Here is a 14,132-nt window from a genome sequence, read left to right as displayed (position 1 = left end):
ACAGGTGGGGGAAATGCATCGTTTGAGCTGCATTAGGGAAGGTGAGCCACTCATCTCTGCCCCATGCCCAGTGCTAATGACCATCATAACTCTAATGTTGCCATGAGCAGTTAGACTCCAGTATGTTCGCTCAGAGCTGGTGGCATGTTCCAACCACAGTAAAGGACAAACAGATCTATGGCAAATTGTAATGTGATTCCTTTACCTGTGGGACTAGGAGTTTTGGAGCAGGGGGTGCTGGCCTGGTTGGAGGAATTCGTCTTGCAGTGTCCTTTGGAATCCCATCTAGTCGATATACCGGACCAGGGGACTTCCTGGTGTCGTTGCTGTGGCCAGCTGGGAAAGCAGGTGGTTGCTGTATATTAATTTTGAGATCTGGGGCTGGTTTGGGGTGAAGCACAGCAGGTTTTGATGGGATTTCTGGGGTGCCGGTAGCCTGCATACAAGTCATACAAATACCAGGCATTATTTCCACATCAGACATGCTGCCTTCTCTACTCATTGTTGCACCTCTCTGCCTCTTCCATGAGGCCTTCCAGCAATACAGCAAAGAGTACTGACTACAGAGTCAAACTGACCAAGTGACTCTGTCTTCAGCCAAGTATACCTAGCAAATGTTGATCATTCTGGATCATTTTGCCTGTGACACAGTCTACACCAGGAAGTTTACAAGTGTCAGCAACAGGTGCACTGAATAGTGTAGAAAACAATTTGGCTGTGATTTTCAAAGGAGGCCAAAGGAGTGAGTCTAGGGTTGCCAACTTTTTACTCACACAAAACTGAACACTCTTGCCGTGCCCCTCCTCTGAGGCTCCACCCCCTCTCCAAGGCCCAAACCCTGCTCACTCCACACACCCCCCCATAACTCGCTCTCCTCACCCTCATTTACTTGCTCATTTTCACTGGGCTGGCTCAGGGGTGCAGGAGGAGGTGAGGGCTCCAGCTGGGGGTGTGGGTTCTGGGGGGGCCAGGGATGAGGGGTTTGGAGTGCAGGAGGGGTCTTCGGGCTTGGGGCTGGAGCTGAGGGGTTTGGCGTATAGGAGGGGGCTCCAGGAGAAGATACAGGCTCTAGGCTGGGGGTGTGGGTTCTGGGGGGGCCAGGGATGAGGGGTTTGGAGTGCAGGAGGGGTCTTCGGGCTCAGGGCTGGAGCTGAGGGGTTTGGAGTATAGGAGGGGGCTCCAGGAGAAGATACAGGCTCTAGGCTGGGGGTGTGGGTTCTGGGGGGGCCAGGGATGAAGGGTTTGGGGTGCAGGAGGGGTCTCCGGGCTTGGGGCTGGAGCTGAGGGGTTTGGCGTATAGGAGGGGCCTCCAGGAGAAGATACAGGCTCTAGGTTGGGGGTGTGGGTTCTGAGGGGGCCAGGGATGAGGGGTTTGGGGTGCAGGAGGGGTCTCCGGGCTTGGGGCTGGAGCTGAGGGGTTTGGCGTATAGGAGGGGGCTCCAGGAGAAGATACAGGCTCTAGGCTGGGGGTGTGGGTTCTGGGGGGACCAGGGATGAGGGGTTTGGAGTGCAGGAGGGGTCTTCGGGCTCAGGGCTGGAGCTGAGGGGTTTGGAGTATAGGAGGGGGCTCCAGGAGAAGATACAGGCTCTAGGCTGGGGGTGTGGGTTCTGGGGGGGCCAGGGATGAGGGGTTTGGAGTGCAGGAGGGGTCTTCGGGCTCAGGGCTGGAGCTGAGGGGTTTGGAGTATAGGAGGGGGCTCCAGGAGAAGATACAGGCTCTAGGCTGGGGGTGTGGGTTCTGGGGGGGCCAGGGATGAAGGGTTTGGGGTGCAGGAGGGGTCTCCGGGCTTGGGGCTGGAGCTGAGGGGTTTGGCGTATAGGAGGGGCCTCCAGGAGAAGATACAGGCTCTAGGTTGGGGGTGTGGGTTCTGAGGGGGCCAGGGATGAGGGGTTTGGGGTGCAGGAGGGGTCTCCGGGCTTGGGGCTGGAGCTGAGGGGTTTGGCGTATAGGAGGGGGCTCCAGGAGAAGATACAGGCTCTAGGCTGGGGGTGTGGGTTCTGGGGGGACCAGGGATGAGGGGTTTGGAGTGCAGGAGGGGTCTTCGGGCTCAGGGCTGGAGCTGAGGGGTTTGGAGTATAGGAGGGGGCTCCAGGAGAAGATACAGGCTCTAGGCTGGGGGTGTGGGTTCTGGGGGGGCCAAGGATGAAGGGTTTGGGGTGCAGGAGGGGTCTTCGGGCTTGGGGCTGGAGCTGAGGGGTTTGGCGTATAGGAGGGGGCTCCAGGAGAAGATACAGGCTCTAGGCTGGGGGTGTGGGTTCTGGGGGGGCCAGGGATGAAGGGTTTGGGGTGCAGGAGGGGTCTCCGGGCTTGGGGCTGGAGCTGAGGGGTTTGGCGTATAGGAGGGGCCTCCAGGAGAAGATACAGGCTCTAGGTTGGGGGTGTGGGTTCTGAGGGGGCCAGGGATGAGGGGTTTGGGGTGCAGGAGGGGTCTCCGGGCTCGGGGCTGGAGCTGAGGGGTTTGGCGTATAGGAGGGGGCTCCAGGAGAAGATACAGGCTCTAGGCTGGGGGTGTGGGTTCTGGGGGGACCAGGGATGAGGGGTTTGGAGTGCAGGAGGGGTCTTCGGGCTCAGGGCTGGAGCTGAGGGGTTTGGAGTATAGGAGGGGGCTCCAGGAGAAGATACAGGCTCTAGGCTGGGGGTGTGGGTTCTGGGGGGGCCAGGGATGAGGGGTTTGGAGTGCAGGAGGGGTCTTCGGGCTCAGGGCTGGAGCTGAGGGGTTTGGAGTATAGGATGGAGTTCAGGGATGAGGTTGGGATGTGAGAGGAGGTACGGGCTCTAGTCTGGGGGTGCAGGTTCTGGGGTGGGGCCAGAAATGAGGGATTCAGGGTGCATGAGGGGGCCTGGGCTGGGGCAGAGGGTTGGAGTGCAGGGGGGTGGGGGCTCCAGCTGGAGGTGCAGGTTCTGATGTGGGGCCAGAGATGAGGGATTTGGGGTACAGTAGGGTGCTCCGGGCTAGGACGAGGAGTTTGGAGTGCAGGAAGGGGCTCTGGGCTGAGGCTGGGGTGCGGGAGGTGTGAGGGCTCTGGCTGGGGGTGCAGACTCTGGGGTGGGGAACCTTTTTTCTGTCACAGGCCACTGACCCACAGAAAAAAAATCAAACATGGGCCACTCAGCCACCTGTGGGGGCATGGAGACTCAGGGCTTCCACCAACAGCGGGAAGAGTTGGTGCTTGTGGCTCCAGCCCCGGGGGGGGGGACAGTGCACAGGCTTGGGGCTTCTCCCTGCAGCGGGACAAGCTGGCACAGCAACTCCTGCCCCATGGGGGGGTGCCAAAGCCAGATGAAATTAACCATGGGGCCGGATCTGGCCCACGGACCCTAGGTTCCCCACCGCCGCCCTACCATAGGAGCCAGAGGGGGGGACATGCCAGCTGCTTTTCAGGAGCCATGTGGAGTGGAGGCTAGCGGGGAGCCTGCTGAGCCCCACTGCACCACCAACCGGACAGTCAACGGCCCGGTCTGCTGTGCTGGCTGGAGCTGCCAGGATCCCTTTTCGACCAGGTGTTCTGGTCGAAAACCAGACACCTGGTCACCCTAAGTGAGTTACTCAAAATCGTAGGACTGGAAGGGACCTCGAGAGGCCATCTAGTCCAGTCCCCTGCCCTCAAGGCAGGACTAAGTATTATCTAGACCATCCCTTACAGGGGTCTGTCCAATCTGCTCTTAAAAATCTCCAATGATGGAGATTCCACAACCTCCCTAGGCAATTTATTCCAGTGCTTAACCACTCTGACAGTTAGGAAGTTTTTCCTAATGTCCAACCTAAACCGCCCTTGCTGCAATTTAAGCCCATTGCTTCTTGTCCTACCCTCAGAAGTTAATCAGAACAATTTTTCTCCCTCTTCCTTGTAACAACTTTTTAGGTATTTGAAAACTTATCATGTCCCCTCTCGGTCTTCTCTTCTCCAGACTAAACAAATCCAATTTGTTCAATATTCCCTCACAGATCATGTTCTCTAGACCTTTCATCATTTTTGTTGCTCTTCTCTGGACTCCCTCCAATTTTTCCATATCCTTCCGGAAATGTGGCACCCAGACTGGACACAATACTCCAGCTGAGGTCTAATCAGCCCAGTGTAGAGCGGAAAAATGACTCCCTGTGTCTTGCTTACAACACTCCTGCTATTATATCTCAGAACGATGTGGAGACAGAAGCAGACTCATTTTAGCACTATGGCTGAACAATGCCTCTGAGTAGGTTTCTGGTGTCTTTTTCTCTACCTTTCTGTGTTCCTGTGGAGTTTTCAGTTTGAAGGCTGGATTTGCATGTCCGTTCACACCATACTGATCTGGAGCAGAGGCGCTGCTGGCAATCAGGGAGAGAAAAGGGAAGAATGGTTAATGAATTTCCTCTTTTTTTTCTTTGCCTAAATTTCAACAAGAAGTTTCATCAAAATTTGAAAACAACATCCTCCAGCCCAACCAGCATATTTAACCATGTCGCCCTCTAGTGACTAAACTTTACCACACAAACTGCTATTGTGACATCCGCAAATATCTGTGTCATTCATTAATGGTTGCTGGCCAACAGAATCGCTTATGGGGACATTCTCTTGCGCCTATTCTCTAAAGGGAAGTGTCTGAAAGTTCAGTCCATGGCGTGATCTGCATGGCATGAACCTTCTTCAGTTCTTGACAGAGAGACGGATAATTAGACACAGGAGTTATCTGTGATTTCTCTTCTCTCGGACACTGGAAAGGTTTGGGACAGAGGGAGGCAAAGAATAATCCTGAACATTCACCCAAACTGTTGGCTCCTCTTTGAAGGGATGATGGTCTCTTTTAGAGGCCTGAGTCTGTCCCTCCATTTATAGCAGCAAAACACAACTGCTATTCCGATCAAAAGCAGGATGGAAACCAGGACTCCTGCTATCACTGGAACCAGGCCTGAGAGCAAGAAAACAGAATCAATCACTGTGTAAGGATCTTCCTTCCCCAACCCAATCCACTCCTTTATTAGGGACCAGGAAGATCAAATGAGTCACACCCACTTTCTTGGGGCAAGGGCCCGCTGTCCAGGCTGCCTCCGTTCCCAGGATTGTTGCAGAACGGGGGTGCCCATCCGTTGTCACAGTGGCAGTTCTTGTTGCTGTTGCACACCTGTTTCGGGAACAGTTAGGGACTTTATTGGCAGCTGCTCAGCTCTGCTAATATCCACACACAGCAACAAACCAAACAACATTCTCCAGCCCCTCACATGGCCCACATGGTAGAGTCGGTTTTCAAAGGCACAAATTGGGAGTTAGGCGCCCTGTCACTTGAATGGGATTAAGAAGTAGGAGAGCAGAGGAGCTCATGTAAATGTGACACCAAACTGAGTTTTTAAGTATAAATAGCTCCACAAAATACCATGCACAAATGTACAGTGGCTTGTCCCCACCCCAGCCTGAAATGGAGACGAGGCAGAAAGACACTCACTCCCCGCCCATGGCACTTCTTCTGACACCCTTCAGAGTCAAAGATGGATGTGTTCCTGCAGTGTCCCTCGAAGCAGACCTGTGGGAACAGGAACCAAACACCCTGTCAGCTCTCTGGGGGAGGGACTGTCTCATTGTTCCATGTTTGTATAGCACCTGGTGCTGGGGCCGGAGGCTGGCTAGGACCCCTGGGGACTACCACAGTACAGATAATAATAATGTCAGAACTGAAGCCACGGCCAGCAGTGAGGCTTGGCTGGTCTCCAAGCTAACATCCATCCCCACCCTCACCCCGGTGAATGGAACTTAAGACACGCGATGGAGAAACTGAGGCTAAGAGGCCAGTTGATTTGCCCAAAGCCACACAGCAGGCCTGTGGGAGAGCTGGTATTAGTTCTTGACTCCTAACCTGGCACTCATCGCTCTAGACCGCATTGTCTCCGAGCACAAGGCTCAGATCTAACATCGTCCCTCTCTTTCACATAGCAAAGATCTGAGGCGTGGCCTTTTGGTATTGGAGTAAAAAGGAGCCTTCTTTTGCTGCTCGAGAGAGGGAACTATTAGAAACATAGGGCTGGGAGGGACCTCCTAGGTCATCGTGTCCAGCCCCTGTTATAGCAGGTAACCTGCAGTAGGGATGCCGTGGTATCTCCCAACAAGCACGCAGAAGCAGCTCCCGTGACATATGTAACAATTCCCAAGAGAGGCAGGAAGCCTCAGGTGAGAATTGTTTAATAACTATAGAACATTTTCCAGATGGCAAAGCCACACCTGGACCCATCCAACAACACCGTGATACGCGGCTGTACCTACATGATTGTTCCCACACTTTGTTCCCGTCATGACCAGGCCAGGGTCTAGCATATCCCCTTCACTCTCTTCAGCACCATACACGTGGGTCCCCCGACACTTGATTGGCCTTCCCTTCACCGTGATGGTTGTGTCTATTGAGACAGCTCTGGACTCCAGCGGCTTGGAAGCTGAGCTCTGGCACTGTATCTTCCCACATTTTGCATCTCTGTTTGAAACGTGGAGACAGGGTGAAGGGTTGCATTGTGCCTTCTGGTTAACGTTTCCACTTTATTCCCACAGAATTAAGAAAATTCACATTAAAACCAACAGATAGGAGGGGGCGCTGACCAATTTCTGAACTTATGTCAAGTTGTTAACATTCATTGGTTCAGTGGCAACAGAAATAATGAGCCATTGAGAGCCATCTTAAGGAATAATCCTAAAGAGACAGGTTTTGTCACCATTTCACCTACGTACCTGGAGTAAGCCAAATCCAACAGACTCATAAACAGGACACAGACTGCAGGGCCCTTTGCCCCACCATGTGTTAAGACTGTTCAGTCTGAGTGGATGGCCATGGAGATGGACATGAATGCGCCTTTTAGATATAAATATTGGGCCTGGTTGAATAACAGGGAACATCACCTAGCAAAACTTTTTCAAAAATTCCCTTCCCTGTTTACTGTTGGGTAGTCTCATCCTTTTTTCTTCACAATTCAGGAGTTTTTTTGGTGAAATCTTTAAACCTGGAAAAATTTTGAGCAGCCCAAACAAATATCAATGCTAGTATCATAAAGAACTGCACAGTTCTAATTGGGATAAGGGTGGTCTGATGGCAGGGAGAGGGCATTAATATGAATAGAGGGTAGCTTGCTTTAATCTGGTGGTCCTTATCTTAGCAGGGTATCATAGAACTGGAAGGGACCTCAGAAGATCATCTAGTCCAAACCCCTGCTCAAAGCAGGACCAATCCCCAGATTTTTACCCCAGTTCCCCACCCCTCAAGGATTGAACTCACAACCTTGGGTTTAGCAGGCTAATGCTCAAACCACTGAGCTATCCCCACCTTCCCATCACTTCCCTACTAGCAGTTATCAGTGGCCATTCTGCATTCTACCTCATCTCACACTTCCTATATGTGCCGTAGATTTCCTTCCCGCAGTTCCCATAGGTGTCGCCGGCAGTGTTCACCTTCTCAAAGCACAGGTCAGGTGCAGGCCTTGCTCCTGTATGGAAGAGACTCATGTGACTGACTCTTGGGGAAGGTGGTGGCTTCCTAGGGTGACCAGATGTCCTGATTTTATATGGACAGTCCCGATATTTGGGGGTTTGTCTTTTATAGGCGCCTATTAGCCCCCACCCCCATCCCAATTTTTCACACTTGCTGTCTGGTCAAGCTACGGCTTCCTCAAACCCAGCTCCCATCATGTGTTCATTCTTTTCCCTGACAAGTTGATGGATGACAACCTATTACTGCTTGCTCCCAGTGAGCAGTGCAGGAGAGGTTTTCCAGCCGAGCATGGACAGCCTGGGACAAGTCCTCAGGAATGGGTGGTAGCTGGGTGGTAGCCCTCTAGGGATGTAGCAAACGGGTGGAATGCTGGGCACCACTGGAGCTTTCTGGCTGGCTGTCATTGGTCTAATCGGTACAAGCACTTGGGTTTGCATTTGTGCTTCCTCCAGCCCCAACTGGTTTCTTCTGGATCCCATGGTGAAGTCATAATTCCATGCTTGTGAGGTCATAATCTGTCACCATGGAAATCTACAAGTCCTCTGTTTATCTGAAAACAGATACAACACGGGCAGAGGAAGTAGAAGCTTCTGCATGCTGCCTCTGCAATATGCCTCAACCCTTCCTGGCCACTTCTGGAGAGAGTTACGGGGAGACAGCATGCTATAGCATACAGGGCACTGGCCAACAAGTCAGGAGACCTAGGTCCAATTCCTGAGGTGGCCAATGACCTGCTGCGTGACCTTGGGTACGTCATATTCCTTCTTTGTGCCTGTTTCCCCTCCCACCCTTTGTCCATCTGGTCTATTTGGATTGGAAGATCCTCCAACTGGGGATTGTCTTTCATTATGTTTGTACCATGCCCAGCACGCTGGGACTCGATCTCATTAAGGGGTCCTAGGTGCTACCATAATGAACAATAATAATAATCTAAAGCAGACAATCAATCTTGCAAAGACCGTCTCACCAGGGAGCCTACTTCTCTGCAAGACACTTCTCCTTACCAGGCCCCCAGAGCTCCAAGCACTGCTGCTCGTACGTGAGACACATGCCAACGTAGCAATACGCCCTCCCTCCTGCACACGGCGTACCGTCCATTTGGTAGAAGTTGGCAGGGCAGAAGGCTGACTTGCCAGTGCAGTGCTCTGGCAGGTCACAGGGTCTAGATGTCTCCCTGCAGAGAGTTCCTGGAGCCATCAGCTAAAGAGATGGGGGGGGGAAGGGGAAATCAATGGTTACTTCTTGCCTGACTGCAATAGGATTTTTTTTCTCTACAGTTAGAAAAATCTACAAGCCGTCTGATCTAGCCACCCCACAGCTTTTAGTCTTAGCCACCCTCAAACTGCTATCAACTGAACTTTCATTAACCAGCTAGACGTGTTTAAAAGCAAGTTAAATCTGCTAAAGCCCTTTCCCGTCTCTGGTTAAAATGAGATGGGCGAAGTACAGTACCATGACCCGGTGAGTATCTTTCACCTCTAGGATGGCTGGGAACCCAGGCCTAGTCATTGAAATGCTGTTAGCGTTTTGCAGCCCCGTGGAGATCGACATGGGTACATTGTCACTATAAGACAACTACACACACACACCTGTGTGAGGATTAATCGCCTAGCGAAACTGCGGGTCTTTGAACGTGGCACGTTGGGCTCCAAAACCAGACTTACGTTCCCACAAGATCTAACACAACAGCAAAACTGTTTGGCGCGAGCAAGGCAGTCAGATCGCTCCAGTGGAGGGCCCTGCTTGATATATATTTACACACCGCTCATCACACCCACTGAGTTGGGCATAGTGACATCTGGTTGTAGAGTTTACAACCACTGGGCCAGGCAGGCGTATTGTTTGCAGAACTCAAGACTGCTACACCCAGGCTCGGAAGGAGTTAAAACCACCAGGCTATTTTGACCAGACTTTGCTAGGGAAGCGGAGATGTAAAGTGAGATCCAGACATTCACGGCACACACCCTGCTGCTGGAGTTTCTCCAGTTACCTGCTATGCTAGAGGAATTCAACTGTTCACTAGGAGGCTAAAGACAAAGCTAACATCCAGTCGAGCCCCCCCAAGCAAAACGCTCCTTCTGATTTGCAGGTTTCTCCTGGGACACAATTTCACTCTTTCACTGACCACTGGGGCAGAACACAAAAATAGTCAATAAACTGGTAACACAATCCAGCAGGGAACCTACACTCCAAGCCCTGCTGTGCCAGTTGTCTTTTTGGAAACAGAAGCTTGTCCCTCGATGCAGTTTAACCCCTTGTAATCCCAGCACAGCACCAGTGTGAGCCAAAACAGATGGCGCTGGCCTCCCCAGGGGATGGAAGGTGGAAGGGAAGGGGAGAAAACTGACTTCTCCACTCTCTAGACTACCCACGTTTTTTTAAATTGCAGAAGCCTGCAGAGTTCACGCTACTGATCACAGAAGAGGCTGCAGGCCGTAACAAAGTGACAGGAACTGAATCCAACTGGCCACATGTTTGAAATGACAGGGACTATGATCCACCGCTCCTACACACAAGGACAGCATATGCTTCATGCAACACTCCAGTGGAGCAATTAATTAACCTACATTTATGTACTGAAATCTTATTCATATAAATGACAAAGACTCGCAAAAATTGCTAGAAATTTTAGCTGCCTCCGTTGTTGGGGACCTAACTTTAGGTACCTGAAGGGCTGTGCTTTGCAGAAAGTGTGGAGTATCCGTTCTCTGAAATTCTGGCCTCTTTAATAGGTCTGAAGTTGGGCACCCAAAACCATGAGTCACTTTTGAAGATCTTGGCCTATACTGCTTCAAGCTCAGGACGTCGGGATTCGAGACACAAGGTCTCTTCTTCCTCCTCCTCCGCAGCATTTCTCAAAGCAATAAGGCCACAGCCTCAAAGGCAGCCTCCACCTTTGTGCCAGAAGCCGATGACAGGCAGCGAGCAAAGTGGGTACGAATGAAGATGTCTCACACCCTGAGTGGTGGATGTGACCAGGGGGCTAGATCTCTGAATTCTACCCTTTGCCCCACTGTTGACTTCAGGTCCAAAATCAGGGGGCTGGGACCCAGCTGAAAATGTCTCCCTGGAGCCTGGCCAGTGCTATGGGGTCTCAGTGAGCTAACAGCAGGAATCTATCAGCTGTAGGGGTCTGTGTTTTTTTTAATATGAAGATACACCTATCTCATAGAACTGGAAGGGACCTTAAAAGGTTGTTGAGTCCAGTGCCCTGCCTTCACAGCAGGACTAGGTACCATCCCCGACAGATTTTTGCCCCAAATGGCCCCCTCAAGGATTGAACTCACAAGCCTGGGTATAGCAGGGCAATGTGCAAACCACTGAGCTATCCCTCTCCCTATAGGGTGGTACGTGCCTATCACCATGGTATCTGTTGCCTTTGGACGGAGAGGGAGATACTTGCATAGGAGACTGCAACTGTATTTAAAGGTGCATGTTGTATACAAGCTGTTTCTCAAAATATTTTATAGAGATAAATAATAGCAGAGGGGCAAAGAAACTAGAAGGCACAAGCAAGATACGTCTGCATGATTTGGGGAATCCAAACAGTGCCCAGGACTGTGTTCCACACGTCTTTTCAAATCATTGGCGGGAGGAGGCGTAAATTTGGGGCCACGTGCTTCTCGCTCCGTCAATTTCCCCTCAGCCACTCCCCTGTTCTAACAGCCCCCCGACCAACCTCTCTCTTCTTTGCTAGTACAGGGACGATGCAGCGGGCCCCACCTTGCACTGGTGACAGCAGGTTCCATGTGCACACTCGGCGCCAGGCTTCAGGGAGCAATCGACGGCATTGCAGCAGGGATTATTGCACTCCTGAGAGAGAGGAACAAGAGACGCGCGCTGTTTATGAGCCGGAAACACCCATGTGGCCAGTTGCCAGGACAGGGCTTATCCCATTCTTGTTGATGATGCACACAGTGTATCTGCTCTCCTTCCTCTGCCTGCATGTTCAGTGCAACTGGCCCTTCCAGAAAGCCCCGCACTTGTCTTCTAGCTGCAGCACTGCTGCTAAGCCGTGTGTGTGTCCTGGCAGACGTATGCTATTGATCCCCTTTCTAATGAATGGAAGGTTAGCTCATGCTGTGTGCATTTCAGCTGGTGGCTCTGGGCTGCTAGCCCCAGGAGGGGTCTGTCTCATCCTGCTTAATCACAGAGAGGATAACACAGGGAAGCACAGAATGAAAGAAAGGAGGCAACCTGACGTGTTCAGAGATGAAGCTGCACATAATTCCAGCGAGCCAGGCAAACTGCAGTGCAGATGAGGCTCGTACGGCTGTCGGAAAAGCCAATGAATCTTCCACTCACTTTTTTTCTGATTTAGCTCTGGGTCCAAATCGATTGCGGAATCTAGATCCCTGAACTTCAAAGCTACTTCAGGCTTTGAATTTTGCAAATGATGACTCCTCTTTGCATCAGGTCAAACCAGAGTTCCCTGGACTATCTGAAATCTAGAACTGGCTGCAAATTTTGTGGTGTGTCCAGTCTACCCACCTAGTTTAACTGTATGTTAGAGATGTGTTGGTGGAGCGACTGCATTAAGATGGCAACTAGAATACTCATACCTAGCTCTTATGTAGCACTTCTCACTGGTAGATGTCAAGCATTTCACCCCCACTAACATTATCCCCATTTTAGAGATTGGGAAACTGAGGCACAGAATGGAGCTGTGATTTGCCCAAGGTTAGCCAGCAGGCCAGTGGCAGAGCCAGGAATAGCTAGTGCTCTAACCACTAAGCTAAAGGGCTTCTCTACACTGAACTCACATCCTTCCACTCACGCAAACGCTCTTCCCATTTATTGTCTGTTTCTTTTGACCCAGACTAACCTTTCCCTGTGGATTTTTCAAATATGTTCCGTGGTAAGTGCTTTAGCTTAGTATAGTTCCTAAAGCTACAAGCATCCAGCGTGCATGCTCTCTCCATACATGTCTCCTACCAGCATGCATGCTGGATGTTCCCTGCACATGCCTTCTGCCAAAAGCAGTGCTGAATTTGTAACCACTCTTGCAAGGGGTCATCGGCAGGGATTAATCCAAAAATCTTCAGCAACAAAAGCACAGACGTCTGTCACCTGAGCTAAAGGAGTCACTTCATTAGCGGATATCAGTAGTAGGCTCTTGTCTTCTATGAGCATCAGCAACTAGAGAGGGACATGACCCATTTAGCTAGCAAGTTACAAATGCATGTTACCATTATTGTTTGTATTGTGATAGCCCCCAGAGGCCCCAGGCAGGATTAGGGATGCATTGTGTTAGGTGCTGTTCTTACAGTTAGACAAGGCCTCAGCCTTAAAGAGCTTTACAATCTGCACCCATGTTAATTGTACTTTACGTACACGTGTCTCCTGCACCTATAAAAGCTGTGCACATATCATGGGTTTGTGTGGCTGTCGGCTGCTTCGCATTTGCATCTCTTTCTCCCATCTCAGCCTCAAACAATTAGTTACCTCCACTTCTCCGCAGTCACATTCCTCCCCATCTTCCAGGTAACCGTTTCCGCACCTCTTCCCTCCGTATAAAGTATTGGGGTCTGGCATGTTGGAGAGACATATCCCTCCGCCAGACTGCAGGTACCTGTCCAGCTCCTTCCTGTTGCAAGTGCTGAATACCCTGGGGAACGGATGCCTGCACACAGATCGGGTCAGAAGAGCATTGCATGAGAGGAGATTTAAGGCATAAAGCACCAGAGCAAATGCACACACAGGTAGACCTGCTCCTCCTCTGAAGGTTGGGCTCCCCCTGGCACTGCAGTGCAGATGCACAGAGGGTGAATTTGGCCTGTGTGTTCACGGGCAGGGTCAGATTCCATCTTGTATCCAGGTTACATTGGACAAGGAGTTTAGATTTCAGCTCTGATGCCTCCATTTCCCATGTGGGGGATTCAAGTGGGAGAGCCGGGAAAAGGCATAGCTGTCACTCCATCCAAGAAGTTTTCTTAATATAAAGTATTAGACTAAAACCCAGGCTCCAGTAGGACGCCAGACAGCAAATGAGAAAAATCGGGATGGCGGTGGGGGGTAATAGGAGCCTATATAAGAAAAAGATCCAAAAATTGGGACTGTTCCTATAAAATCAGGACATGTGGTCACCCTAGGCTCCACATACACAGCCCCCAAGGAGATACACCCTTGGCCACTCAGTATGGCTTCTTCTGAGCTGTTAGAGTCACTTTTAGAACCTTACACTTGACACTGAATAATTGGTTGTGAATCTGACTGATAAAAAGATTTATTCCCCCCACACACCTCCTACTAAAGTGGAATAGGTTTTAGTAGGTTTTCTGTTACATGGCTTTTTAATTTCCTCTTGGGCTGTATGTGTGTATATGTACATGTATGTTAGACACATGCACATGCGTGTTGCATTTGTGTGCACGTTGCGTGTGCGCACACATGCCAACGTACCACCACTTTCCCTCTTGATATTTTTCTTTGTTTGTGAAAACTCAGTGACTTCAAAACAAGAGGTTTAAAAGATGGGCTTGTGTTAAACAACTTCAAATGTTCTTGGTTAAACGATGGGTTTGTTTCTTTTCACATAAGAAGGAGATGAGAAGTGGGGTTGGATTAGGGTTTTTTTATTAGTACAAAGCCCAGCTCTAGAACTTCAAGAAACTCTTCTGGAGCCCCGAGGAGTGAATTTTTCAGCAATGCAAGGGTGTGAGGCTTTAAGGGAGGAGGACAGAGCTAGGGA

The 14,132-nt window shown here is 50.9% G+C and overlaps 1 protein-coding gene across 3 annotated transcripts in view; it reads right to left on the bottom strand.

Annotated features, from left to right (window-relative positions):
* Window positions 1–14,132, bottom strand: part of ADAM19 (ADAM metallopeptidase domain 19) — a 56,051-nt gene that overhangs the window by 8,354 nt on the left and 33,565 nt on the right. For 2 of the 3 annotated variants that reach the window (XM_030573178.1, XM_030573179.1), the window contains 10 exons: window positions 12,887–13,064; window positions 11,165–11,254; window positions 8,446–8,641; window positions 7,328–7,436; window positions 6,232–6,436; window positions 5,420–5,497; window positions 4,993–5,101; window positions 4,744–4,888; window positions 4,223–4,307; window positions 206–436 (listed from right to left, as the gene is read on the bottom strand). In XM_030573178.1, coding sequence (XP_030429038.1) covers window positions 206–436; window positions 4,223–4,307; window positions 4,744–4,888; window positions 4,993–5,101; window positions 5,420–5,497; window positions 6,232–6,436; window positions 7,328–7,436; window positions 8,446–8,641; window positions 11,165–11,254; window positions 12,887–13,064 — 1,426 coding nt within the window. The remainder of the gene's footprint in view (window positions 1–205; window positions 437–4,222; window positions 4,308–4,743; window positions 4,889–4,992; window positions 5,102–5,419; window positions 5,498–6,231; window positions 6,437–7,327; window positions 7,437–8,445; window positions 8,642–11,164; window positions 11,255–12,886; window positions 13,065–14,132) is intronic. The other variant, XM_030573180.1, reaches the window with a different exon arrangement.

Source organism: Gopherus evgoodei, chromosome 8 (assembly GCF_007399415.2).
Source record: "Gopherus evgoodei ecotype Sinaloan lineage chromosome 8, rGopEvg1_v1.p, whole genome shotgun sequence".
Lineage (NCBI taxonomy): Eukaryota > Metazoa > Chordata > Testudines > Testudinidae > Gopherus > Gopherus evgoodei.
The sequence above is the reverse complement of the archived record's forward strand: the minus strand, read 5'-3'. Positions and strand labels throughout refer to the sequence as shown.